This window comes from Poecilia reticulata, chromosome 20 (genome assembly GCF_904066995.2).
Source record: "Poecilia reticulata chromosome 20, P_reticulata-male-v2, whole genome shotgun sequence".
NCBI classification, from domain to species: domain Eukaryota; kingdom Metazoa; phylum Chordata; class Actinopteri; order Cyprinodontiformes; family Poeciliidae; genus Poecilia; species Poecilia reticulata.
Window position 1 is genome coordinate 17,203,202 of NC_088849.1, and position 27,386 is coordinate 17,230,587.

Genomic DNA, 27,386 nt, shown 5'->3' on the forward strand with positions numbered 1-27,386 from the left:
ATTTATATATGACAAGAGAACAAATCATGCTAACAGACCTACCCTTCTGCTCAAACGCGCTGGTCATCATTCACCCCGCGGTGGAGGCAGAGCGGTCGCTCTGGAAACACTGTAGGCTTGTGATGTTGTTACAGTGACAAGCTTGTTTGTTTGAGCATCCTTTCTAACCAATAGGGGCCACGAAGATTTAGAAATAGCAGGCTTCCAGTAACCTTTGAGGACATTTTCTGTCCCCTTTGTTTTAACCTCATGTACACAGGACCCAGAGCTTCCCAGCTGCTTTTCCACTTCCACTGGCGCTTTGCAAAAACAAAGATGTAAAAATAGGCAACCAGGGTACATAAAGAAGTAAAGATGGATCCGAACATCCTGCTTAGTTTGCTGTGGAGCTGTGTTTTTATTTGTTTTTTGCTTTATATGCCTTCTTGGACTACATGCATTGTAAATATGTACTTGTTGTATATAGAACTATTTATATTGTTTATTAGTACTTGTCTTATAGTATTCTATCATATTTTATTCTGTTCCGTCTACTCTATTACCGATATACACCAGTTAATTAGCCAGAGACCAAAATAATATATTTTTTTCTTTAACTAGCTTTGATTTGTGATCATCATGTCAGATATTGATTTAGTTTTCTTCTTCTAATGAAAAGCATCAATATAAGGAACTCACATTACTTCTGGTATGTGAGAACATCAACCCACACTGTGTGCTTTGATGCATTTATTTTCACTAAATAAAAGTCAGCTTAAGATTGGGGGCGTATACTTTGACAAAGAAATCTTTTTCTGTTGGACTTAAAACTTCTCCTTCTGTAAACAAATCCACAGCATTTTTTGCCTTATTTTATTAATTTATTTTTTAGCAGTGTATATGTTTTTTATGCATTTCCAAATGTGTTACAGTTCTAGTGTTATTGGGGAAAAAATATGAATCTGCACATTGAACCAGATTACCAGAGTACCAGAAATTATTATTATTGTTATGTTGCATTATGTTCTACAGGTGTATTTTTATTTATTCATTCTATCATGTAAAACTAAAGGTAACAATAGCATTATTGCATTATATTTCTTTGACTGATCTGTGTTACCAGCACTGGAATGACAGGCGTATTAATGTCCCACAGATCTCCATGGGTCAGATGCTGCAGGAGTTTGGGAAGTTTCTGGGCCTCTTCCTGCTTGTGTTGTTCTCCTTCACCATTGGGTTGACTCAGCTCTACGGAAAAGACCACGCTAAAGACACAAAGGACCAGATTAACCAAACCAAGGACTGTGAGGGCATCTTCTGCCAGCAACAGAGCAACGATGCATTTCACACGTATGTGCCGAAAAAAGCTATTTTTAAGACGATGATTACTAGCCAGAATGCTCATTAAACCATTTACTTTCTTGGGGAAAGTATGGAGTCAGCTGCATTCTTTCTCTTGACAATAAGTGACCATCCACCGCTTTGTCATATTCCCATTACTAAGGTCATTCATTGTTGGAAAAACAGTAATTCTTTTTAAGATAATAGGCAATTGCACCTTCAGATTCCAGATGGCCATCTATGGTACCGTCTTTGTGCTTTAAACTGGCAAAAATAAAAAGGATGTGATTTATTTATGCGTTATGCTTTGAAGCTGAGGTAAAAAAAAAAAAAAAAGGTATATATTTTTTTTCTATCACTTTTAAGCACTTAGGTTATAGAATAAAGCCACACCTTTTTTTCCCCACTACAAAAGTGATTCCAACAAACTGGTTCATTGAGCACATCCACCCTGCAGCTTTGAGCGATGGCTACAGGGTTGGAATTTATAGCTATGTTAAAAGTGGTTATATGTGCCAGATGTTTGTCCGGCAGCCAATGCTTCTGTTTATGTACTATTGTCTTCTGTTTTCCAGGTTTATGGGGACCTGCTATGCTCTGTTCTGGTACATTTTCTCCTTGGCGCACGTTGCGCTCTTCGTCACCCGCATCAGCTACACAGAGGAGCTGCGCTCCTTTGTTGGTGCCCTGATCATAGGCACCTACAACATCGTGGTGGTCATCGTGCTGACCAAGCTGCTCGTGGCCATGCTCCATAAAAGCTTCAGACAAATTGCTGTAAGTTTAAACAGCATTTGGCTCAGGAGTTGTCTCAAGCAATCTGAGTTTGTGTCAGAGCTGAAAGCAGCATCTGCTTTCACTTACTGTTAATAATAGATGCTGCTTCAAGTCACCCTGAAATGCTTCGCAGATGGCAAATGATTTCTGTGTTTGTTCTTTGAATAATTGTTTGATTCTCATTAGATTAAACTGGTGATTTTTGCATTTACGAGGTGGTTTCACTTGAACGGTGAAAGCTTCAGAGAATGAAGGGTAATTCTTTTATGCTTTATGTAGAATCATGAGGATAAGGAGTGGAAGTTTGCACGGGCCAAACTGTGGCTCAGCTACTTTGACGACAAGTGTACCCTGCCCCCTCCTCTCAATGTCCTAACCTCGCCAAAAACCGTTTGCTACCTGGTGACCAGCATGAGAAAGTGGATCTGCTCTCACACCTCAAAGGGCAAAGTGAAGAGACAGAACAGTCTCAAGGTGAGAAGGCTAATCACAGTCATGCCTGTCATCCTAGCAAACATCTTTACTTCAGTCTTGAAGTTTATTCAGATACTACTTGCAAATTTTAAGTAACTTTTGGCAACCCTTTCAAACAAGGCAGTCATTTTCCAATTGTACCATCATGAATTTTGACATTCAATGTGCTGAATAAGGAAAGTATTTCACCTTTAACTTTTTGCAACTTATCCTTTCTGTTGTAAAATGATGATGGATCTCAAATACTTTGGAAACAGGCTTATAAAGAGTTCATGGAGGTTTTAGTCATAAAAAGTCTTAAGAAGGGAAACCAACTAAATTGTAGGGGTTAAAAAGTGCTAAAACTGACTCCATCTTAAACTTCTATGTGCTTTCCTTCTTGTAATGAGTGTTTTTTTAGCATACCTCTGGTAGTAAGCAATTTATTACAAGTGCTATAGGAGTGCTACGGTTAAGTAATTGGGATGGTTTTACAGTTTTACAAAATTCTGAGGCTTGGTCTGCTATGTTAGGCTACACAGACTTCAGTAGTTTACTAAACTTCTTATCAATTAATCATCAAGAGTATTTCATTAATTTAAAGTAGCACGTAGCTGCTATTTTTGCTCTTACACCATCTAGAAGCAGAAAGGGTGCCCTTAGTTTTTCACAGATCTTACATTTTGTCATGCTTTGTTTTTATACCATACCATACCATACCAACTTTATTTATAAAGCACTTTAAAACAACCACAGCTGATACAAAGTGCTGTACATTAAAACACAACATAATAAAAAAAAATAAAATAAAAACTCTTACAGTTTAAAAACAAAAACATACACTCTAAAACTAGATCCCGCAGGAGTTAAAAGCCAAGTAAAATAAATGGGTTTTAAGACGAACTTTAAAAGTGGACAGTGAAGGGGCCTCTCTGACCTGCAAAGGCAAGTCATTCCATAACTTAGGACCTATGACAGAGAAAGCCCTGTCCCCTCTGAGCTTCCTCCTGGATCTTGGTACCTCCAAGAGCAGCTGATCTGCTGACCTGAGAGACCGATAAGGTACGTAGGGGTGAAGAAGCTCAGAGAGGTAAGCCGGGGCTTTATACAGCTATTATATCTAGAGCAGGTTATTTCCCAATATTTAAAACACTAAAGCTAACAGAGTGCCCACATTATTTTTTTACCATGACCTCTGAAGGTATTGAAAACCGTAACTAGATATCTATGGTTTCCACAATGTCTCACCATGAGTCTGAAGTCTGTCGGTGTGGTTACCCTGCAGGAGTGGAAGAACCTGAAACAGAAGCGTGACGAGAACTACCAGAAGATCATGTGCTGTCTGGTACACCGCTACCTGACCTCCACGCGGCAGAAGATGCAGAGCATGGATCAAGCCACGGTGGAAAATCTGAACGACCTACGCCAAGACCTGTCCAAGTTTCGCAACGAGATGAGGGACCTGCTGGGCTTCCGGACATCCAAATACGCCATGTTCTACCCAAGGAGTTAAAGCGAAAAACAAACAAACAAAAACAGATTCTTTCCTCTTCCTTCCGTCTTGTTAAAATCTTTGCTTCATGTTTATCTGGGATTCTCCCAAGCATGTGCAAAAACTCTGCTCTTTGAAGTCTCTGGGGTCATTTTAAAACCTGGACCTTTATTAGAGAAATATGTATTCACCAAAGCCTCAAGACTCAGGCCTCCTATCTATTCAGCTATGTAACCTTTACTTTGTAAATAAAGAAAGCCATTCTTTTCAACGGGAAAATAAAAGATTTGTGGAAGATTTGGACTTTCTTGGTGATGACTCGCTTAAAAATCCGAGACAAAGCTAGAGGTTTTCCTTCATAATTTGACTTAAAGGCAGTGGGTGTTGGTCTACAGAGAGTGCTGGGGCTACACCCTCTCTGATGTGGGGAGGAGGGGGATCTTAAAAAGATCTATAAACAAGATTTAAAAACTGTATTAACCAATTTTCCTTAATGTGTCTGCCTAAATGTAATCAAAACTAGAAAAATGTGCATTTCCTGTGAAAAAGAAGGGAGGGAGCAAGAAAAGAAGGAAGAAATGACAGGTTTAAAATGTCAACTTTGTGATCAGTGTGTATTTGCTTTAAAATAGCTAAATCCTATGTTCCTATTACAAATATGTGTTGCACACCCATACCTGCCTAAATAACTCCCTAATGCAAAAGAAGAGAGAAAAAAAAAATATTCATGAAATGGAGTTTGCGCATACATGATTTTGTTGACACTGGAGTTGTTTGAGACGTCTGTGTCAGTTTTGGCCTCTTTTGGACAAGTCATTTGCATCAGCCTCTTGAAGTTATACTAAATGAAGACTTTATGAAAGTTATTTCCTGCAGGTGTTAGCTGCTAAACAGAACCTCTTTTCAAAAAAACAGAATTACACCCTTTTTTTTTGTTCTGCTCATCAATTCTAGCAACAGTGTCCATGCATATGTCTCATGCCTGACCCACCACCATGCTAAACAGGACATAGCTTCAAACAGTCAGACAAAAGGAAAATGTCAGAGTTTTATTAGGCAGGATAACGAGAATGCTTTATAAATAATATAATCTTATTTATATGAAAATAATTGCCTTAACAAAAAGGTGACAGTATTTAAATGACATGATGAGCTGATGCTGGTGCGTTGCGTCGATAAATGTCAGCATTTTAACATAAAATCGGAAAAGCCTTTTTAAAAGAATGAATAATTATTGCACTTTAGTCACCACATTTACAACATCTAAACTGTTCCTAAAAATTAAACAGAATATTTTTAGCTGATTGTAAAAAAAAAAAATCACACACATCAGAAAAGAATGTTAAATTCAAGAAGCCTTTTTTCACATTATAGTCCACAGCTTTAATTGTTTAAAACATTAAAAAGTAGCTTGGATTCGTATTAAAATGAAAGTGCCACTATGGAATCCAGAACAGATGTGCAGCCCCCCCAACCCCCCAAAAAATAAATAAATAAATGGAGGAATGTTTTTCTAAGTAGCTACAATTTAATCTGTGAGAAGCGTGACAGGAATGTAGGGAACAATCTGTGGATAGAAGGAGAAATTTGAACTCATTTTTTGCTCATTAATCTTAGTTTAAATGACAAGCTGTTCTTTTAAACAGGAGACAACCTGCAATTACTCAATGCTGCATGTGCCCAACAGGCAAAAAAAAAAAACAACATAAATAAAAAATGTCCTAATAAATGCACCAATATGTGTTACCCTTAATTTAATGAAACATTGAATTAAGGGTTTTGCTGTGCCAGCTTGGCGCCCAGATTTGGTTCTGTGTCATTGAAAAGGAGCTTTGTTTCCTGCCTAATTGTTTCCATCCACAGCTGAGCCTCTTTAGGCGGGAGCTCCTCAGCGCGACGGGGAAAGATCAGCACTGCCTGTTTTTCAGAACGTTTAGTCCTTTTCGGTTCTTCTTCTTGAAGGCCATGACAAAGTGCTGCGGGGCGATCTTCCCCCGGCCCTCCTCGTCCACCTGACCCATGAAGATGTAGTTCAAGCCTGGTGAGGTCACACAAAAAACACCTGAATGCAGTGGCAGAACGGCAGAGACATTCAGGGAGGCCCGGCATGAGAGTCTGCGTGTGGCAGGTCTGTATGCATGTGAACACGTATAAACATATTTGCTTGTTGTTGACTGTTTGGACAGTGAGTTCTGCCGCTTACCTAACGCCTCGGATAGATTGGCAAAGGAGCAGAGGAGGCAAACTCAAAGCCGTTTGTTATTTAAAACAGTCAACCTGGAGCTGCATTGCAACTATGAGCATTTACATAACATCATTTTTTTTAATTAAACATTTGAGAAAATGTGATTTAATTCCAGCAGTACCATATCGCTTACCTCGTCTGATTAATGGACACTTTTTGCACAGGATAATGATCTTGGTGCTCATTGTCTTCCCCGCCTGCTGGATCGCCAGGCTGCCTTCTTTATACACATTGATGATGGAGACGGTGGCATACATGCTTCCTCCTCTCATCGCTGCAGTAATGACCGTTCCAGTTATCACTGTCACAGACACAAAAGAAAAGGAGGATAAGGGATGGCAAGCAAAAGTGCTTAAATTGTGATAATTACCCAGTTCTGCATGTGTACTTTCTGAAACAATTTTTACTTATTTTCGATCTCAATGAGAACTTTTCCAAGTTAAATACTACAGGTTTTTATAAACAAGTCTACAGCAAGTTTTTTTGTCAGGAGGGGGGGTAGGAAAAAAAAGGAATGTAAGCTAAGAATTTAACAGCTGCAGGGCAGAAAATTCCTGTTTCATCTTTACTATTAATAAACGAGATGCGGACAGTATTTGTCCAATCATTTTTTTTTTTGTTCTTTTATTATCTTGTCTTTGAAGTGCAGTGGAGCCGTAAAAGTGTCATTGTGAGTTAACAAGATCATCTCTGAACATTTGATGTCGAGTCGCAGCACCTCCCGCCTGAACCTTCTCAAATCTGTTCGTCAGCCATGAGCTATGAAGCTCCTTCACTGACATAGAGAATGTCAAATACAGTTTTACTGAGACGTTTACAAGAACCCGTCATGTGCATAAATTGTCATGTAGATGTTGAGCTTTTAGCTGTGTATTTGAACCGTCCTCCTATGATCTTTAATGATTTAACGATTAAACATAAAATGTTACAAAGTTATTTTAAGAACAAGAATCAGCAGCATAAGTTTTATCTTAATTTAGATTCTCTCTTATCCGTACAGGGCTCAGAATTACGCATGTAGACTCAAATATTATACAATCAAGTAATTGTTTGTAACTTGATCATTCTATCAATTATTATTGAATATTTATGTCTTGGCAGTGATCGTGATTGAGTGCATAACGTGCAAATTTAAAGCATTTAGTAATGGAGTAAAATTAAAAGATCACATCTCCTCTTCAGAAAAAGTCCATAAGAAACCAATTATTTTCTAATATAAAGCAAAGCTTCCACTTCCCCCAATGTTAAAACAATGCAATGAAGTGGGGGTTAAAATAACTTCCTGTTTAGTCTGACCGGAGCCTCCAGGAGAAGGACTCGGTGTTCTTGTTGCAACTCATGGAAACGCAGTAACGGCTGGCAAGTGACCCTAGAGGAATCACAGATAAAGAGAACCCAAAGGATTAAACTGGACTCTGTACACTGATGGCACCACTATGTCTGCGCTGACAGAGCTGAGAATATCCAGAGTGGCTTTCTCAGTCAGTTGCTACTGCTACACAGACCAGAGAACCGCTTTGGACGGATCTCAGAGAACTCAACCAGATTAAACACCAGCTGTTTTAAGACTTAAAGCATTGATTAGACAAGAATGTTTTCAGTCTACTGTCTCACCACTTCTAACATCACGAGCTAAATTCCCCCCAACCAGAACATGCAGGGGATGTTTTCCACATCGTTAGCTCATCGGTTTTCTGGCTCAAATCCAAGTGCAGATCTAACACGTATGCAGCTAACATCTCACAGTCTGTTTGTTTTACACCGAGTTACCTTACGGGCTCTAGGCGTATGGGTGTGTTTATGTTCATACTGGAAGTTACTGTGCACCGAATGTGTACAGTACTTCAGTTTCTGACTGCCTATCAAGGCAGTCTTTCAGTTGCGAGACCCCAAAAAAAAAAAAAAAAAGAGAGAGAGAGGACATGATCAGGACTGTAAACAGCTACTTACGGGGCAGGGGGTTGGCTGTCAAGAACTTCAGCTGATATACTGATCCTCAGCTGAAGAGCTGGTTGGGATTAGCATATTTGCAATAGTTCCACAACCCATTACACACCCTGGCAAGTCAATATCAGCTGCAATCTATTAATTAGGGGTAATTTATGAGGGTTGTATGAACCACAACTTGCATTGATGTTCTCACCAAAATTGCTGGAGCAGTAATTGCTCTCCAGGGTTCCTCGTCTTTTGCACGTCTGTTGACACAAGGCGGCGGAGTACTTCAGAGCTGGAGGGGGGGCACACGAATGCACATGTAAGTTTTGTCAACCAGTGATGCAAGCATATAAGTTATGTCTACATCTGCTTTCTTGTGGTTTCTTTACTGGATACTTTCAGTTACACAATACTCTCTTCGCTGTCAACTTCGAAGGCCAATAATAACATAATGGAATGCAAAAACATCTGTTTTTCAAGTTAGAATCTATAAAGGGAAGAATTATGGCCTCAAGAAAATACAAGGTGACTGACTAAATATGTTTTCACTGGAAAGAGGAACAGCAGGGAGGATGAAACAAACAGAAAGCAGTATCGTAGAATGACATCATCACATGGGGGGGTTTGCCAATATAACCTGGCTTAACTAAGGGAAAAAGCAATAGCATGTGGGAACATGAGTGTTTGAATATGAAAATGAGCCATGATTGTGGGCACAGACCCATGCCCACACTGCAAGTCAACGTGTTTAATGTACAGTTTACTCAGAGGAAATGGTAGCAAACACAGACTTTTAGGATCAGCTCTGTAGGAATAAGTGCTGCTAACTGGGGCTTTCCATGTCCGGGACTGGGTTTTCTCTTCAGAAGAAATTTCACTTTACTTTTCTATCTAAAATTACTTTTAGTGTGTCACACTATAACATTTATTCACTATCAAAGTACAGCGTCCTCCACACTTATTGGGATTCCTGGTAAAGTTGTGTAAAAAGCCTTAAAATAACTCAATCTTTTATTGTGGCAGCAAAATCTCACTATAAAAATGCAAAAAAAAAAAAAAAACTTCATCTTTCAAGTTTTTTAAATTAGATTATGTGATGTTAGTGGCCTGCGTTTTCAGTAATCAGAAAATGAACGGAAGGACAACAGAGAAAGACGAGCAGGAATCAAAGCACTGCTGTCCCAATCAAGAAATTAAAACTATGAAAAAAAAAAAGCTGGAGGAGGATAGAAACTTCTCTTGCCTCGTGGTAGGGCAGGAACTACAGCATCTTTGAGGTCACCAAGTCTCCATAACAACCACTAGTTTGTAACTAAATGCCAACTTATTATTTAAGGAAGAACCATTTTTTTTGTTGTCCTTTCATCAAACGTGGTATTTTCCAAACACTACTCAAATGATAAATAAAGATGTGTGCTCTGGGAAGAACAAGTTAAGATCAAGTTCTTTGGCAACAGATACTCCAATTGAGTTTGATGCAAAATGATAACAAATTCATATCTTGAAAAATGTAAACGATTGTGAAGAACCTGTGATGCATTGGGACTCTTCGTCTTGCATCAAACTTTCTTTGAAATAAAAATCTAGCAGGAAACTGAAAATGGGTGACCATCAAATTTTTTAACAGGGTTACCACAGTCAAAAAAATAATAATTCTATTATGGCCATCTCGGCACTCGTCAAAAGAAAAGCTAAATGCTCAAGAAAAAGATTAAGATTAAGCAAGATAGGGCTATCCAAAAATATTCTTGTTTATTGAAAATAATTATTTTTAATTATTTTCATCCACTTAATAAATGTACTCCAATTAATGGTTGCATTTTTCTATATTTTTTAGTGTGAGATCATGCATCTAAAATTAATTGTTCCCAATAAGTGTGAGATGTACTAGATCAACAAATGGATATCCAAATATTCTTTTAGTTGATATATATATATCTATATATATATATTTTAATTAATTTATTTTTTATTTATTTGTAGGAATCAAGTTACTACGTACGTATGGGCCTAGTGGTGACCGGCTGTGTGGTGGTGGTTGGCGGTGTGGTGGTGATGGGCAGCTTCTTCGGTCTGAATTTGTAGTGTCCGATGAAGCCGTCCGCAGTCAGGCTGAGATCGGACAGGAACTGGATCAGGAGCTGATTCCCCTCCGAGAACACTGGCCTGAAGAGCGGCGCAGAGAAGTAGGATCAATGATGAACTGAGATGAAGTCATGAGATGGAGATTCTCACTAGAAAATAGTACCTTCTGCATGACAGAAATCACCTACGCTGGGGGGCTGTCTCCGCAATATTTGCCGATTCTTTTGGCGTCGTTTACTTCTGCCCCATTGAAAATGGAGACGTGGTCGTAGCGGCAGTAGTTGTCCCGCTCAACGTCGAACTTCTCAAACTTTACTTCAATGATCTGCGGCAGTAAATAATTCACAAATGAATTGTCTTAATAGCCCTGCATTCTTCTAAGTAATGGATACTTGAATTGCACAAAGCTCAAAGGAATATTTGTTAATTTGAATATCACAAAAAAAATTATATTAGTAGATCAGTTCAAATCAATTTAATAGTTATGTTTTTCAGGCAATAAAAAAAATCTCAAAATTCAGTTTCTTAGAAATTACCTCATATTCCTTTGCTACCATATTTTTTCTTCCACTAAATATTTCATTGTTATGCTTGGATTCTGCACCCCAAACTTCTTATTCTAATTGCCCACATGTAAATGCTTTACATCAGATGTGTTGCAATTTTTGTATTTAATTAATGGACTAATATGCTATTTACAGAGGTGCCCCTGTAATCTCAGGTGACTGACCTGGTTTTTTGGTGCCACTATACGCCAGAAGCAGGTGACACCAGCTGGATAGTCCTTTTCAGGCCAGTTAGGTGTTTTGAAAGTCCCAGAAGGCTTATCAAGTCTGCCTCCACAGTACTGGTCACCTATGAAGACAGAGGGCGAAATGTCAAGCTGTTTTTCAGTGGATGATTTTTCAAATGTTATTTATTATTCAAGAGCTCCTTTAACATGTGTTCAGTCAGTGTGAACTTTTGAACTTATTTTCCTGCGTGTGAAAAGAATTTGACCACTGTAACAAAAATAGAGTATGTTGCTCTGCTCAGATACGAACCTATTTTTGTTGCTACGATAAAGACACAGTCCAGCTAACTGTACACTGAGACAGTATCCATTACAGCCGTGAACATGGGTATGTACAAGGAACCATCCATTAAAATTCCACAGAAAAGACGGTAGATGAGGCATCAAACAGAAAAATACTCATTTAACTCTAAGTGATGCTTTAGAGTAGCTTTAAACTGAATTCCTCCAAAGGGCAAAAAAAACCAAAAAAAAAACAAACAAAAGACAGCAGTGAGAAATTCCACAACATGCTGAGAGTAAAAACTGACATGCACCTCTAGGTTACTTTGCAGAAACTTTTATTTTCAAGTCCTGTACCAGACAATTTAGACACCAAAAGCTAAAACGCAAAGAGCACTTAAGGTCAATTAAGGTCACCTCCATTGTGCAAAACTAGTTCACATTTCAAAACTCCATACTTTTCCAGACTCTTTCAAATGTTCTAGAAGTTTCGGCTTTTTTACTATGTTACACAAATCATAAAACAACTTGATTCTTAAGTTGGCTTTAAAGTTTAGCATTCCAATAACAAGCTATTTTGATGCTTTCTTTGACATCTGGACTAAATAACTATTGACATCTGGACAAAATTCTATATAAAAAAGTAAAAAACAAATCAATTAATTCACATAGGACTTGTATTCCACTACTTTCTTTTTCTTTTCTTCTGTTTTATTAACTCTTATCAGTGATTTCTCAGCCAGCAACTCATGGGTTTCATGGGTTTAAAAAAAAAAGACTTTAAAATTTTATGTAACTCTGCAAAAACAATTTTCTATTTAAACAATTTCATTTTTAGCTTTTGCACACTTTAACAATGTAAATCTAAAGTGCTGGTTTTGTTTTCTTTTTCATTGCAATGAATGGAAATGAATGAAAGAAAATTCCGTCCTGATATGATATCTAACACAGTTCGACGACAACTTCTTTTGCAACACCATCACAGTGCTCACTACGAGCCTGAAAACCTGAGACAGCCGTTGTCACAATGGCTCTTCCGTAACCATATTCGTATCTTCTTGCCTACCTCTCTCATGAGGAGGGGCACTATCGAAATCCGCAAGGAAGCCACTGCCAGCAGTGTTGGCATCAGACACCATCTGCAGGAGCATCTTGTTGCCTGTGGACACGAGGGCTCCGGGCTTGAAGGTCCCACAGAAACGACCAAGTCTCTGCCCGTTGACATGACCACTGTGTACGTCCACGTAGTCATAGCGACAAAGGTTGTCGTTCTCCAGATCAATGGAGCGAAATGTCAGTATGACCACCTTGCTTTCAGGAACCTAAGGTTGAAAATTTCACATGGCACAGAACACAGCAAAAGTTCATTTTTTAATGATGACACGGTTTTACCTGCTCCATGCACTGTGGTGCATAGAATAAGTAGAATGTCACATAGATTTTTAAAAAAACAACAACATCCAATGCAAATAATTAATTAATGATAAACAAATACCGTCCATGTCAAATGTGATCTGCATCAAAACAGAGTAAATGAAAGGGTGCAGCTTAGTCTTTCATCCAACTCTTAACCGTTGTTTTAAATAATTTCATTTCAGGAATTAGATTAAATTCAGTTGGTAATGTGTTCCAAACTAGACAGCCCATAATGGACAAAGCAAACTGCCTAATCGATGTGGTATTTTACTGCTTCTATGCAATTCATTTGGGTTTTACATCACACATCAATACAAAGTTGTGCATCATTGTGAAGTAGATGGAAAACAACTCCTGCTTTTTTTTCCGTCAATGGAGAAATTGTGACTTTGGTGGAGCTGCACAGATCCACAGCTCAAGTGGGAAAATCTATCAAGAGCCTAACTATTGCTCCTCTACATCATGACAAATCTGCCCTTCACTGCACACTAACAAGAAAAAGTGCATTGCTGAAATTGGTTCAGATCAAAGCATGTTAAGTGTTAAAATGGCCCAGTCAAAGTCTGGAAACTTTTTTTTAAAGATACATTTTTTTCTACCAGTTCTGCACATTCCATATGCAGAGGTGGTAAGAACATACTGTACAGATCAACGTCTTAATCAGCTCCTGCTTTAGAGTATAGTTATCTAAAAGAACCAAGCAGCTAAAGAAAGAACAGGCTCAGTCTGATGTGGCTGCTCAGAAGTATTTTTAGAATGAAACTAGTAGTTAGATCTGTCATATTTGACTAGTTCAACTCTTTAGAATTTTTGGAACTATCAAACTTTTTTTTTTCCCTCCAAAATGTTCTTAGATCATGTTTAACAAACAGGTAAATATGCAGCTAACTGGACTCACTGTGATTCTCCACACACATTTGGTGTTTGGAGGGTAAACTCCTGGGTAACCTTGGCTTCCGATGACTCCAGACTCCCCTGTGATGTTTCCGCCACATGTAAAGGTTGTTCTGAAGGGGACAATTTTCACATAATGATATAACAAAACAAGATTTAAAAAAAACAAAACAAAAAAAAACATAACGTGATCTGAATTTTAATAAGTTCTTAGCAAATAAAAACACATTGAATGCTTAAATATATGGCCAGAGGCAGCTCAGATTGCAGAATATTCCTCTCGAAACCCCTCCTGTCGTCCTCGTCACCCTTTCTGTTACATACATTCGAAATAATAAGAAAACATATATATATATATATATATACCTCTGCTGAGACTGCGCACAGACTTCTGTCAGAAAGAGCAGAGTCCATGCGCAAAAGATACTGCATGTCCTCCACATGGTGTTGTGAACGGAGCAGGCGTTGCGCCTGTTTTCACTCCGTGGCATTGCGCTCAGCGGCTGAAGCTGTGGAGGCGACGGAGGGGGCTGGTGTGCCCAGGAGTTGCTGTGGGGCGTTTGAGCAACTGCAAGATCGAGCAGATGAATATAGAGTTTGTCCTGAGCTGTAGGAGGGGACAGAGCTCGGAGTAATAAAAAAAAAAAAAAAAGGCGGGTGGAGGGGGGACGCTGGAAGGGTGTATAATATCGCCTTACTTCACCTGGCCTGGAAAGCACTAAGAAGATGGCATGATTAAACTTGACTGAGCTTTCATGCATGGTTTGACGTTGCTGTAGACAAATTCCTCCATGTGGCAGGGGCTTGAATGAAAGAACTCTGTATCCCACTTTTTAGGGAATTGCAGGTCAACTTAGTTAGAGCTAGTCCGGCTAAGACAAAAAAAAGGGGGGCGAAAAGAGCAATATTCATTATAATAATGGTAAAGACGAATCGTCACTCACGTCAAAAGACGATGAGGCGTCAATCTCAAGTGGGTGGAAGGAAAGCGCCACCTGCTGGAGTTATATCACACACTAAAGGTGAGTCTCCAAATTAACACGAAGCTGGTTTAATTCCGAAAGAAAGGGTGAATTCGCATTCTCTCATTTTCTCCTAAGAAATTTAAATATAATCTTAGATTTAAAAAATAGAGATAAAAAAAAATGCTAAATTGACAGTTGACTGATACCAATCTTGGGACAAAAGGTTTACACAAAGTGCTGACTCCAAGTTATCAATGGAAAGTTCAGTGAAAGGAAACAAGGTTTCCAAGCAAGACAGATAGCTGCAGCCTTGAAAGCCCAAAACAGACGCCATGAATTAACAATATATAAATGAAAATCACATATTTCCAAAACAAAAGAAATCGTAGTAGGCCATATTTAACATACCTTTAAAAAATGCTAATTCTTCATTGTTTGTTTTGTTTTTATCTAGTTTAGCAAACACAACATTCTCACTGACTCGACGTTCGATTGTAGGTCCTGTGCATTCAACTTAGCTGCTATCGGTGATCGATTTTCTTTTCAGTTGAACAGAAAGATGGCGGACCGAACGCCTGGCTCTCAAAAAGCTAGCGCTAAGGTGAAATTTACCGTTTGTTCTCGTGTTAGCTAAGCTGTTCCTATCGTAGTGAAAGCTGTATTTTTTTAGATTCACGGAAAACGTTTGGTGTTAACATGGTAGCTGCCAAGAGCTACGCGCGCTTACTGAAAAGTGACACCCCGCTCTAACGAAACCTATCCATGTTAGCAAGGCTAGGCTAACCATGTAGCTAATGCACCCCGGGACTAAGTCGGTGTAGCTATTTACAAACCACATCAAGGCAAAGCTAATAACTTAAAGTAGTCACCACACAAATTATGCATGTTAAAATATAAAATTTAATGTATATTCTCACTAAGGGACAGACGTCATGGTAACGTTAGCAGCTCAGCGTGCTGTATTCAAGCAGTCCCGCTGTAGCTTACACCGAGCTGCTAGGCCTCTGGTTAATTTTTAGACGTCAGACTGTAACTTAGAAGAAAAATTACAGTAAACGAAACGCATACAGTCCAAAACAGTTATGTTGTCTGGCTTTTGCAGCTTTCGTTGTATATGTAGCATTATAATTTGCAGTTATGCACAAATTAGCTGTCAGAGAGTCTGTCATTTTGTCGGAACAACACTGAGAAAACCCAGCTCAGCTTCTGGTTACCTGAATGTGTTGTTGATTGTAGAAATTGTCATTCTGAGTGCTAGTAAACATTGTCCTGAAACGTAGCTGCTCTTTGTTTACATCGACAGGCGCTACTTGAGAGCAAACTCAAGTCTTTTAGCATTGGCAAGATGGCTGTGGCGAAAAGAACTTTAAGCAAGAAGGAACAAGATGAAATAAAGAAAAAGGCAAGTTTGCGCTTCTTTTTTTAAAATTAAGATTACTGATGTAATCAGTTTCTAAAAGGTTTTATTAAGTATGTTATGCTGCATATTTTATGTTGATTTTTCTCGTATTCAGGAAGATGAGCGAGCGGCGGCAGAGATTTATGAAGAGTTTCTTGCTGCTTTTGAAGGAGGAGGAGAGAATAAGGTCAAGGCATTTGTCAGAGGGGGTCTCGCAAATGCATCGAAAGGTGCAGTATTTGGACTGATCAGTTACATAACTACAAGCTGTGGTAATCTTTGTCAGTTACATGTCATGCTGCAAAAGGTGGCATTACTATATTTTATACCGCTTATGTTTTTTTAACATAAGAAAATATATGTGCGTATAATCATTGCAGGGCCAAGGTATTAATTTAAGAAAGAACATTTTTGCCCAAGAAAGATAACAGGCCAACTGTGGGAGATAATTGTGTTAAATTACTTTGGAAATTAGAAATTGTCTTATTTATGTTTGACAGGAAGTAGTGTTGCATCATATGCTGAGAAACAATGCAAAAGCTTTTTATATGAGCTGGCCATGCACTGATCAGATATTTTGACAGATTTCTAAGGCCCTCATATTATCCGTTTTCTAATTTTATAATGTAATATTACATTTTTTAGGAAGTTTTCTCCTAAAATTTAGCATTTTGGGTTTAAATTTGTCTGAAAAACATTTTAGAATGCAACTGCATTGGTTTTGTACAGTAAAACAAATTGCTTGGGAAGAAACAGACTGAAAGTAAAATAAAAGGTTCTTATAGAGTAGAAAATTTCTAATGAGCAATTCTCTAAATCTTAATGATAAATAACTAAATAGAGAAACGCATCCTTTTATGAAACCATACTAAAACAATATGAAATATAACTATTCAGATTTTGTTTTTGCACTTCTGAAAAAGTAATGTATCACAATCTTGCATTTTTATGAGCCCTAAGGATCCTTTCAGTAGTCAATCATTAGCTCTTCCTCATGTATGCTGACAATGCTGACTTTAAAGTCAGACTAAGACAGAGCAGTTGGAGTTACACAGATCTTAAATACATTTGCACTACAAAATGATCAGAATTGACATTTTAAACTTTTTTTTAGTATTTATATTGGGGATTGGTGTGGCCAGCGTTACTAGCAACAGTGCCTGTATCCGCTGTATAGTTCGTAGCTCTTTAACTGAACTTCAAGGTTTACTGCAAAACTGTCAACATTTGCTAATCCAACACGCTCTGTGACACACGGAAGAGGACACCGAGAAATATTAAAACCTCCTATATCCTCATGCTTCCTCTAACTTCTCTTTTGATACTACTCATCCTGAAAATGTTAATTAAGTTGCATCTTTATTTTTAGCGACAGCTCACACACCAAAGAGTGTTAGTCTCACCTCGGGTTGCTTTGCTGTGGTGCTGTTCAACGACTGGTAAAGAGATTGGATTTTTAGTTTCCGACAAGTTGACCTCTGATGAGGGTAAAATACTAGTCACTGTGCTATTTCCGGGGCGCGTCTCTTCTTTAAACCAAAAATATTAACAGGAGGATTTTGAAATAAGAACACGGTTTGTCTTTTCAGAGGAATCGGCTTCTGATGAAAAAAGGGGAAAGTTGTACAAGCCCAAATCCCGTTTTGAGACCCAGTCAAAAAGCATCTTGCCTTTGGAGACTCCCTCTCAGTTTTTACCAGCAGACAAAAGAAATGTAAGTGCTTTCAAGGTCAACTAATTGTGTCTCCTGTTTGTGCTTTACAATTTATTTTGTTTGTAATAATATGTTTCTGTTTCTCAGACTTTAAAGAAGGGCAGTGAAAAGGAGAAGAAGAAGAGTAACTTGGAACTTTTTAAAGAAGAACTTAAACAGTATGATTTATCATATGACAATATTAATTTCTATTGGTTTTGTTTTGTTGTTTTTTTTATAAAATCACAAAATGTATATTTTCTTAATTTTAATATGTGCCACTTGTTTCAGAATCCAAGAAGAAAGGGACGAAAGACACCGGATGAAAGGACGCGTCAGTCGCTTTGAGCCTCTGCCGGGATCGGAGGGAAGACGCTCCTGTGAGTGAATTTAAGCTGCTTTAACGCCTTCTGTGCACTAACATGGCCGACGCGGCCCTGTCCAGCACGCCTCACTCAGCTCCCCGCCCCCCTGTGTGCTCCTTTCACCCTGAAACAAAATTTATACTGCTTTTCTGCTTCTTTTAGCGGATGGTTCTTCAAGAAGAAACCGTCCGTCCAGTGGTAATTTTGACTTAATACAGTGACCGTGAATATCTCCAACTTGCTGAGAAATCGAGTCGAGGTTTCAGACAGCAACGGGAAATTCTTTTCTCATTTCTGTGTCTGCAGTTTTGGACGACTGCGCGCCAGGATCCCATGATGTCGGCGATCCATCCACTACTAACTTGTATCTTGGAAACATCAATCCACAGGTACTTTTCTTTCCTTTTCTCGTATTGAAAGGCAAAATAAGACAGAAACAGCTTTGACTTGAATTGAATGCTGTAGTTTCAAATACTGCTTAATCCAGATATAGAATCCTGCAGAGAATTGTGTTTTGCAGATGGTTATTTTTGTCTCTGCATATTTTTGTAAATATTTCCTATTTGAATCATTACAGATGAATGAGGAGATGTTGTGTCAAGAATTTGGGCGGTATGGCCCTCTGGCCAGCGTAAAAATCATGTGGCCGAGGACGGACGAGGAGCGAGCTCGGGAGAGGAACTGTGGATTTGTGGCCTTTATGAACAGGAGGGATGCTGAGCGAGCCCTCAAGAACCTTAATGGTACGTTTTTCGTTCATAAAGACCGCAGAACTGGTATTTTACTCCACCCTCATGATGTAAACACTTCTTTTTTTTCTGCTTTCCTTTAATTATAGGGAAAATGATCATGAACTTTGAAATGAAATTAGGATGGGGCAAAGGTGTGCCCATCCCTCCTCACCCCATATATATCCCTCCTTCCATGATGGAGCATACACTCCCGCCCCCTCCCTCCGGCCTACCCTTCAACGCGCAGCCCCGAGAGAGGCTAAAGAACCCCAATGCTCCAATGATTCCTCCACCCAAAAACAAGGAGGAGTTTGAGAAGGTAACTCAGAATGTCAGCCTGAGCTTTCATGGTATATGGTAGTGTTTAATTGTGCTGGTATTGTGTTAGCTATAGTAGTTGGCAGTCAGCACAGGTTTTATTTATAGTTTATTAGATTTTTTTTCCTTGTTAAATTTAATTTACTAGATTTTAATAGGGAAAATTTTGGATATATTCAGTTAGCTTGTCTTATACGTAAGTGTTTATGGGTTTTTGGCGTTTAGTAAAAGGAAATGTGTTCTCTCTGTGAAGTTTGAAATGCATTTTTTATATTTTTCTCCTGTTGCCTATTTAACAATACTCACATTCTATTGTTTATTATCTGATGTGACTTCATATACAGACTCTGTCGCAAGCCATAGTCAAAGTGGTTATCCCAACAGAAAGGTACATGTTTTTTTCTTTTTTCAAATTGGTGTACAAACTTAGACAAAAAAAACAACCTAACATCCCATTTTGAAGCTAAAAGTTTGATCAATTGATCACTGCATGCTACAGGGGGGCAGCTCAGTGTGGATGAGCAATGGTTGAGACAAATGGATTCTTTTTTTTATGCTTGCACATAATGTAGCACCGACACATTTTATCTCGCTCCTTCATTTATCTCCATTCTTCATGTTTTCCTTTAAAACGATTAGTTGAGTTGAGATTTTTTGAAGAGAGGTTTTTTTTTAGTATCGGTTCCCTTGCTTTTAGTGAAATTGAAATGGCTTTTAGTGAAATGTCATGTTGAATGGTGTTTTTTGAAAAGTGAGTAAATCTTGAGAGCAGTGGAAGCTAACAGCTAGTCAAGAAGTGGCTCTGGTCTCAGATAATTACAGGGACATTAACCAATTGTCTTGTCATGTGTTCACTGATATCATTTTATGCGATCAAACAGATTTTATACACCGTCTTAAAAAAAACTAGCACCCACACCTCTCTTTTGGAGGTGTGGGTGTTAAACATCCCCCAAAATGGTCTTGTGTGTAGAGATGCACTTATGAAAAACTGTTTATGACTTGTTTTGTATTTGTAAAGCTTAGATTCTGAATTTAGCCAATTAAGATTTATCTTTTTAGTAAGAGGAAGATATAAGGACAGAATTCAAAATATCCTTCCTGCTGTGAAAACAAGCTTTGATAAGGAGAAGAGGTGGCTTTACTGTGTCTTATATTAGCACTTTTTGTGGTTAGCATGATTAAAATGGCAAATGTGGGCCTTTACCTTAACTCTTGAGATTTTCAAAAAGCTTCCAAATCCAAACTGTTTCATTAACCTACAGAGGTTGGAATCTTCATGTTCAGCATTTGGTGGCACATAGTTTTCCTTTAATGGCATCACATATATATTTCTATAATAAAACTGTTTGTGAAATTAAATTAAATCTCTCTACTATAGCTGAGGGAATAACCAGGGTTTGCATCACAAAACCTCACTCCAAAAAATCCGTCCCTTTAAATCTGTAGCGAAGCATCACCACCTTTCATACTTCCACATCATAAACAGTTGATTGTGTTAATCTAGATTAGTGACATTGAGCTCTACCACATTCACGACCTGCTGATTCTAGATCTGAAGCCACCTCTCTGGCCATTGCTCACTCAGACCGTCTCCCCCCTTGGCCTCTGTCACTCTGTGGGTGAGCTCAGTAAATCTGGCCCCCCAGCCAAGAAACCCACCTTAGAATTAGCTTCTGAATGACCTTTGACATTGGCCTTGGTGAGCAGCACAAGTTGAACAGTCGGCAGCAGCGAGGGACCTGAAAAGCATCATGGGATGGATTGGGAAAGTATACAGAATTTTACCCCGCCATTGGTACGATCGGCTCCAATACACATAAATGTTATCTGTGTTGTCAAATGAAAGGCGCCACCTGTCTTATTGGCTGATTGTTTTCAAGCTGCAGGACACATTTCCCTTAAAATCGTCACAAGTGTTTAAATAATCTCCTCTGCACCATATGCAGTCAGCACAAAGTCAACCAGTTGATTGTCTAAGTCAGGCAAAGAATCCTGTCATTTTTTTTTTTTTTTTTTTTTTTAACTTCAAACTAGTCTGGAGTTGAGTGGGACGTAAAAGCCATTGCATTGGCAAAATATTTTTATCAAAACAATGTCATTTCAGTGCTCCCCACCTCTTCCCCAGATATGTACAGCTCCCTCTGTCCTTTCTGTATCATTTTTGAGTAATTCTGGCAGTGCAATGTAATTAAAATCAGTTGCACTTTTGCCTTAGTGAACAATGGTACTTAACATATCACAGGGTTTCCGAAGGGTCTTTGAAAAGCCTTAAATCTAATAATTTCATAGGACTGAAAGTTCATCAATCACATAAATTAATCTCACAATAATTTTTTAAGTAAATTGAGAATAATAATAATTAAAAAAAGCCTTTAAGTCAACTTATTTATTTGGAAGGCATTAAGATCTTAAATAAAAAACCTTTCAACAATGAGTAAATTTAAGCAATAGAAAAGATTAATCTATTTTAAATTCATGATTGTTTTCATGTTAAAATGTAATTTTTGGTATTTATGTCAACGTTGACCGGAATATGTAGTTACAGTTGTATTTAACTTGTGTCTGGTGTTTTGACACCCCTTCAACAGTTCCCCCCCCCATCAGATTTCCTTTCAACAAAACATGTTATTGTACATTTCCAGAGCATTTATTCACCATCTGCTCGTGTCACTTTTCCAGATCATTTTTTTGTCGTATCCAAAAAGTGGATGTTTGTGGTCGTAGCTGCAGCGTTTTCAGTGATAAACGGCGTAATTACAAATGATGAATAATGTAATTTTCAGAGAACTGTTGTGGGTGTCAAACCGCCAAGCGTGATTTATGCTTTAATGAGGGAGGCAGGAAGTAGTGCTCAAGACTCCAGTCCAGTCTGAATCAGTTTGCTTTAACTGTGTCTTTCTTGTAGGAATCTGCTCTCTCTCATCCACCGCATGATCGAATTTGTGGTGCGTGAAGGCCCAATGTTTGAAGCCATGATCATGAACAGAGAAATCAACAACCCAATGTACAGGTCAGTTAAATTGCCCAACAGATATGCTAGAAGCGTATTGTCTCTACTGTTTACACAGATTAGACTGATGATTGTTGTTGTTTTCTTCCAGGTTTTTATTTGACAACCAGAGCCCGGCGCACGTATACTATCGTTGGAAGCTCTACACTATACTACAGGTTTGTCGTTAAAATTGAGGGGGAAAAAAAAATAAATAAACACTTTACCTTCTGATCAGATTTCCTCCAGTTGTTTCTACATCTTTATATTAAATGTAAATGCTTAATTTTTCAGGGTGAATCCCCGGCCAAATGGCGAACAGAGGACTTTAGAATGTTTAAAAATGGCTCTTTATGGCGTCCGCCTCCTCTTAATCCGTACCTACACGGTCCGTATGACGACGGTGATGAAGAGGAAGAAGAGGAGGAGGGAAACAAGAAAGGCTCCTTGAAAGAAGAGTAGGATTATGACCTAAAATGGTTGCACATTTTACTCAGAATATGATTGGACTTTACCTTGCTGTTTAACTCGTGTTTATTGATGAGGCTCACGTTGATTTAATATCAATAACATATTTAAAAACACGGCTTATCATAGTTATTTATAATAAACAGTAAAGCCAAAAACCTTTTTCAAAGTAAAACATAAATATTAGACATAAATTGCTAATTTATAGCCCCACCCTCAGCTATGGATTTGGCTCAAACTCACCCCATGAGATTATGCACCGAGTCCATAAATGACACCCACTAGGGGGAGCTTTTGAGTCTTGCTGAGAAGGAAATCTGGGTTTCACTTCTGGACCGGCTGCACCTGCAATCCATCCTCAAATAAGTGACGGACAAGATAAATGGATGATTAGATAGAGCTACTGGATTTGATATGCGAGTATGAACCATGGGTGGCCAACTTTGGCCCTTAGGGGGCGATGTTCAGCATGTTTCTGTTCCAACAGAGCTGAATTATCTCCTCACTCTGTGTGCAGCATAATTGCGTTCAAGTCCGTTTTGAATGCAATGCGCAGCACATGTAGAACAATCAGAATACCTCCTGTTTGGTCTGGAGTTAGCCGCCTTCAGGATGAACTGTGATCGGTTATAAAGTGATGCTGTGTTCAGGGAGCGGGACAAACTGGAGGAGATGCTCCGCGGTCTGTCTCCGAGGAGAGGAGACGTGGCAGAGGCCATGCTGTTTTGTCTAAACCACGCTGAAGCTGCTGAGGAGATTGTGGAGTGCATCACTGAGTCCCTCTCCATTCTGAAGACCCCTCTGCCAAAGAAGGCACGTCCAGAGCTCGGTGCTGCCTCCCTCCAACCGTTTGTCGGCGACCTCTAACCGTCATGCTGCTTGTTAATCTTTCAGATTGCACGGTTATATCTCGTTTCCGATGTGCTGTACAACTCTTCTGCCAAAGTGTCCAATGCGTCTTACTACAGAAAATAGTAAGTTTAGTTTAAACAGAATCGATAGTTTGGTTGTTTTAAATAAATGAGTCTCAGTGAGTAAATCTGCCTTTTGTTCTAAATAGTTTTGAGACGAAGCTGAGCCAGGTTTTCGCTGATCTCAACGCCACATACAAGACGATACAAGGACACCTGCAGAGCGAGAACTTCAAGGTTGCTGCATTAGTTTGTCAGACTTCACAACGGTTCGCTTCGCCGGTGATTCACATCACTCAGCTCACGTGTTTATTTCCTTTTTTTTTCTTTGTCGTGATAGCAACGAGTGATGTCATGTTTCCGGGCGTGGGAGGATTGGGCCGTGTACCCTGATCCCTTTCTCATTAAGCTGCAGAATATCTTCCTTGGACTTGTTAATCTCTCCTCGGAAAAGGAGGTCCCTCTTGTTGTAGAGGTAATAAATCACACAAGCATCCCCAAATTTTTATTTTCACTTAGACATGATGCTTGATCTTTCTCCTCCTCGTCTCGTTTCAGCCTGAACCTGCAGAAGACCTCGACGGGGCCCCTCTGGGGGAGTTCGTAGATGGAGCCCCTCTGGAGGACATGGATGGGGTCCCTATTGATGCAGTACCCATTGATGGGGCGCCAATCGATGGAGCTCCTCTCGATGACTTAGACGGGGTTCCTATTAAGTCCATTGACGACGACATCGATGGAGTACCTCGTGAGTGAAGCGGGGACCCACACGGAGAGGCCAGAGGAGGGCAACGTCCTGATCAGGACTTATCATTATGGATTGTTTCAAATCTCCAAATAATAACTTTTATTCTGGTTTTGACAGTGGATCAGTCAGCGGGAGCAACTTTCAAGGTTGCACCCTCAAAATGGGAAGCGGTGGATGAGGCAGAGTTGCAGGCTCAAGGTAACGTTGGGGAGCCTCTACCTGTCGATCATATTTAATTTTTCCTGTCTTTTTAATTGAACCTCATCACTCCTCAGCTGTAACAACCTCAAAATGGGAGATATTTGAGCAACCGGAAGAAACAAAGAAGTAAGATGCCGTTTTGTCTCCCATCTGCTCATCGTGGTATATACTTGTGAATTTGCAGACTATTTTCACCACCTCATTATATTTCCGTAGGGGCGAGGCAGACAGCGATGACGACGACAGGAGCCCTCGCTCAGAGGATAATCAGAGTTACTCCAACCCCATCAGAGACGACTCTGATCTCAAAGCCAAGATGTCTGAAATGAATGAGGAGAAACGCACCAAGCTCAGAGAGATTGAGGTTTTTTTGTGTTTTTTAATCCATTTTACAAACTAAAATATATGTCTAAATAATGTAAATGATTGATTGAAATGTTTTCTTTTTGAAATGGATTGATTTATATAAATAGCACAAAAAGATTTGGGGGGGGGGTGACATGAACAGAAGCCGACCATGGCTGAGTAGTATAGTATATTAGGTTCCTCATTCTAACTAAGTTGGTTTCTTGGCACACAACGTCTTTTAAGTATGGAGAATTCACTTGAAGAGCTGAGCAACTGCCTGCATTATCTGTTCCGCTCATTCAGAAAATTCCGGTTTATCAGGTGATCCGAGGAATCACAGCAACGCAGTTAGAAATGTAAAACACAGCAGCAAGAGCTGTCAAGTTTTAAGTATCGCATGTTGAATTAATGGAGATTTTAGCTGGTCTCCATTCAAACGGATGAAGTTTACGTTGTGGTTTGGGATCTAATCAGATAAAAATGCGTTGAACTTTCCTACTGCTTCCTTATGAGACCAGTAATCTGGTCGTAAATAATTTGCTCTGCGGCTGTAAAACAGCCTTTATTACCTTTCTGCTGGTTTTGTGGCCATTATATGTATTCATTTGAAGGTGTCTTTATAACATTATAACTTTAAATCTTTTTAAAATAATTATTTTACAATGTTTTTGATAAACCTAAAAAGTGCAATTTGACATCATTTTTTGTTAGTTTATGGCAGGATTTTTATTCCCTTGGCACTGTTGTTTTCTAGCGTGTCAGGGTTTATTTAAACAGTCATTGTCTGACGCACAATGTTATAAATACTGATAATTTTCTATAGTTCCCAGTAACATACAGTATTTACACATTTGCTGCTCTGACTACTTGCCAATGAACATTGCTCTGATGTTTTGGTGCTTGGCTCCTACATGCTCCATCAGGTTGCGTCAAATGCTTGTGTTTAGTTGTTTTTTTTTTTAAGTTGTGCTCTGCAGATAATTTTGTTGTATTGTCACAGTTTAGCATGTGTTTGGCCTGGTTATTTGTTGACAAAAACGATTAAAAGATTGAGACAAGAAGATTATGCCAGTGAGGAGAATGCATAGTAGCAGGATGTCATGGTGCAAAACATTTTCGACAACAGGTTAAAGTCATGAAGTTCCAGGATGAGCTGGAGTCTGGGAAAAGGCCCAAGAAGCCTGGGCAGAGTATCCAGGAGCAGGTGGAGCACTACAGGGACAAACTGCTACAGAAGGTAACAACCTCAGTTATTGTTACCTCTAATATATTGATACGGGACAAAACAATAACCAAACTTTCTTTTGTCTCGCTTTTAAAAAGGAGAAAGAAAAAGAGAAACTTGAGCGTGAGAAAGAAAGGGAGAAAAAGGAAAAGGAGAAAGCAGAGGCGCGGTTAAAAGAACTGAAGAAGGAAAAGGAGAAGGATGACACGCCAACCAGGAAAGAAAGGTGATGCGGACATTTTAAGTAGAGTCAGATTTCCAGCGGTAAAGCTTCAGCTCGACTAACGCGCCATCTGACACGTCTCCCCCTCCTCTCAGAAAGCGGCATCACAGCGGCTCTCCCAGTCCGTCGAGGAGCGGCAGCAGGCGAGGCCGGTCGTCCTCACCGCGTTCAGAGCGCTCGGAGAGATCGGAACGCTCCGATCGGTCGTACTCTAAAGACACAACGTCACGCTCATCCCATAAAGACTCTCCTCGGTCCAGCAACAAAAAATCGTCCAAGAGGTAAAAGCCATACACTGCATTTAAACATTTGTTCTAGCTGGTTTTCCGTCTCCCCCGTCCAGTCCTAAAATAAGATTGTTGGTTAATTTGTTACCCTTGAGTTGTCCTTAGTTATGCGTGTGACTTTTCAAAGTTTACATACATACTGCAAGTCTATTAATAATCTAGATGGCATTCAGAGAGAAAAATGAAGTGGAAACATAAAAAGCAGCAGGTAGAGCTCGGGAACAAATGCAGCTTTTCTTTTTAAAGTGTATTGAAACACCTAGATTAAATCGTATTGTTAAGGGAGATTTTATTAAACTTGAGCTGTTTTTAGGAACTCTTAAATGTGTAATGTCCCTTTAATCCCACTAGATCTCCATCTTCACCTCGCACACCGAAGCGATCGAGGCGGTCGCGCTCCAGGACACCCAAGAAATCAACCAAGAAGTCCCGCTCCAGATCTAGATCCCCCCACCGATCTCACAAGAAATCTAAGAAGAGCAAACACTGACATCTTTTGTTTCTCGCTCGTAAACCAGCCCCTCTCATTCCCCCTCCCCCACCCATCTCTGCGCCACGTTTGATTTAAAGGTGGACTGATTTGGCAGCTGAAGATCTGCGATGGCTGTAGGTTAACCGACGGACAACAGAGTGGAGGGTGTTGCATGGGTTGCCATCTGGTGTATCAGATAGATGGGGCCACTGCTGTTTTATATTGTAAAGATTAAAAAAAAAAAATGTGTTTGTGTGTCCTAATTTCTCAACCTTACAATGGAAATCATCCATGTGGTAGACCACACCCATGTAGTGTGAGAGGAAAAGTCTTACATTCATGCTGTCGACTTCTGTTTTTGTAGTTCACATTAAAAGGAATTCCTAATAAAAGTGTCATTTTTTTAAG

The 27,386-nt window shown here is 39.2% G+C and overlaps 3 protein-coding genes across 10 annotated transcripts in view; 2 read left to right on the top strand and 1 right to left on the bottom strand.

Moving 5' to 3' along the window:
- trpc1 (transient receptor potential cation channel, subfamily C, member 1) overlaps window positions 1–4,339 on the top strand; it is a 29,439-nt gene extending 25,100 nt beyond the window's left edge. For all 5 annotated transcript variants that reach the window (XM_008396805.3, XM_008396806.3, XM_081601711.1 and 2 more), the window contains 4 exons: window positions 1,136–1,329; window positions 1,896–2,097; window positions 2,377–2,571; window positions 3,836–4,339. In XM_008396805.3, coding sequence (XP_008395027.1) covers window positions 1,136–1,329; window positions 1,896–2,097; window positions 2,377–2,571; window positions 3,836–4,063 — 819 coding nt within the window. In that variant the 3' untranslated portion in view covers window positions 4,064–4,339. The remainder of the gene's footprint in view (window positions 1–1,135; window positions 1,330–1,895; window positions 2,098–2,376; window positions 2,572–3,835) is intronic.
- Window positions 4,340–5,076: 737 nt separating this feature from the next.
- pcolce2b (procollagen C-endopeptidase enhancer 2b) lies at window positions 5,077–15,108 on the bottom strand. 2 transcript variants are annotated; one of them, XM_081601715.1, is made up of 10 exons: window positions 15,006–15,108; window positions 13,999–14,200; window positions 13,637–13,745; window positions 12,389–12,644; window positions 11,038–11,162; window positions 10,496–10,632; window positions 10,225–10,388; window positions 8,431–8,514; window positions 6,421–6,588; window positions 5,077–6,080 (listed from the first exon to the last, which is right to left on the bottom strand). In XM_081601715.1, exons 2-10 carry the CDS (start codon window positions 14,121–14,123, stop codon window positions 5,950–5,952), a joined length of 1,299 nt encoding a protein of 432 aa, XP_081457841.1. In that variant the 5' UTR covers window positions 14,124–14,200; window positions 15,006–15,108; the 3' UTR covers window positions 5,077–5,949. The 2 variants fall into 2 exon arrangements, with proteins under 2 accessions (XP_081457841.1, XP_081457840.1); XM_081601714.1 differs by lacking the exons at window positions 5,077–6,080; window positions 6,421–6,588; window positions 15,006–15,108 and adding an exon at window positions 6,595–7,656 and having other exon boundaries at window positions 13,999–14,213.
- Window positions 15,069–27,385, top strand: u2surp (U2 snRNP-associated SURP domain containing). Of its 3 annotated transcripts, XM_081601709.1 has the most exons (26): window positions 15,069–15,198; window positions 15,901–16,003; window positions 16,116–16,226; window positions 17,586–17,710; window positions 17,798–17,868; window positions 17,981–18,069; window positions 18,217–18,252; window positions 18,361–18,443; window positions 18,632–18,797; window positions 18,893–19,104; window positions 19,448–19,491; window positions 22,012–22,116; window positions 22,208–22,274; window positions 22,390–22,553; window positions 23,214–23,376; window positions 23,458–23,537; window positions 23,624–23,711; window positions 23,815–23,949; window positions 24,033–24,222; window positions 24,340–24,420; window positions 24,498–24,549; window positions 24,640–24,787; window positions 25,898–26,008; window positions 26,095–26,222; window positions 26,315–26,500; window positions 26,858–27,385. In XM_081601709.1, the coding sequence occupies exons 1-26, from the start codon at window positions 15,157–15,159 to the stop codon at window positions 26,994–26,996; spliced, it is 2,919 nt and encodes a 972-aa protein (XP_081457835.1). In that variant the 5' UTR covers window positions 15,069–15,156; the 3' UTR covers window positions 26,997–27,385. The 3 variants fall into 3 exon arrangements, with proteins under 3 accessions (XP_081457835.1, XP_017157352.2, XP_017157353.1); XM_017301863.2 differs by lacking the exon at window positions 18,217–18,252; XM_017301864.2 differs by lacking the exons at window positions 15,069–15,198; window positions 15,901–16,003; window positions 16,116–16,226; ... (5 more) ...; window positions 18,632–18,797; window positions 19,448–19,491 and having other exon boundaries at window positions 18,969–19,104.
- The last annotated feature ends 1 nt before the right edge of the window (window position 27,386 follows it).

What these genes read in the sequence shown, in the direction of transcription:
- pcolce2b (XM_081601715.1), bottom strand. Translation starts at nt 14,123, where the DNA reads ATGCCACGGAGTGAAAACAGGCGCAACGCCTGCTCCGTTCACAACACC. An exon ending in TAGTGGCACCAAAAAACCAG is followed by an intron (nt 10,633 to 11,037) that starts GTCAGTCACCTG and finishes TTACTGCCGCAG; the next exon opens with ATCATTGAAGTAAAGTTTGA. An exon ending in TGCGGAGACAGCCCCCCAGC is followed by an intron (nt 10,389 to 10,495) that starts GTAGGTGATTTC and finishes GCCGCTCTTCAG; the next exon opens with GCCAGTGTTCTCGGAGGGGA.
- u2surp (XM_081601709.1), top strand. Translation starts at nt 15,157, where the DNA reads ATGGCGGACCGAACGCCTGGCTCTCAAAAAGCTAGCGCTAAG. An exon ending in AGCCCTCAAGAACCTTAATG is followed by an intron (nt 18,798 to 18,892) that starts GTACGTTTTTCG and finishes CTTTAATTATAG; the next exon opens with GGAAAATGATCATGAACTTT. An exon ending in AGCTCTACACTATACTACAG is followed by an intron (nt 22,275 to 22,389) that starts GTTTGTCGTTAA and finishes TTAATTTTTCAG; the next exon opens with GGTGAATCCCCGGCCAAATG.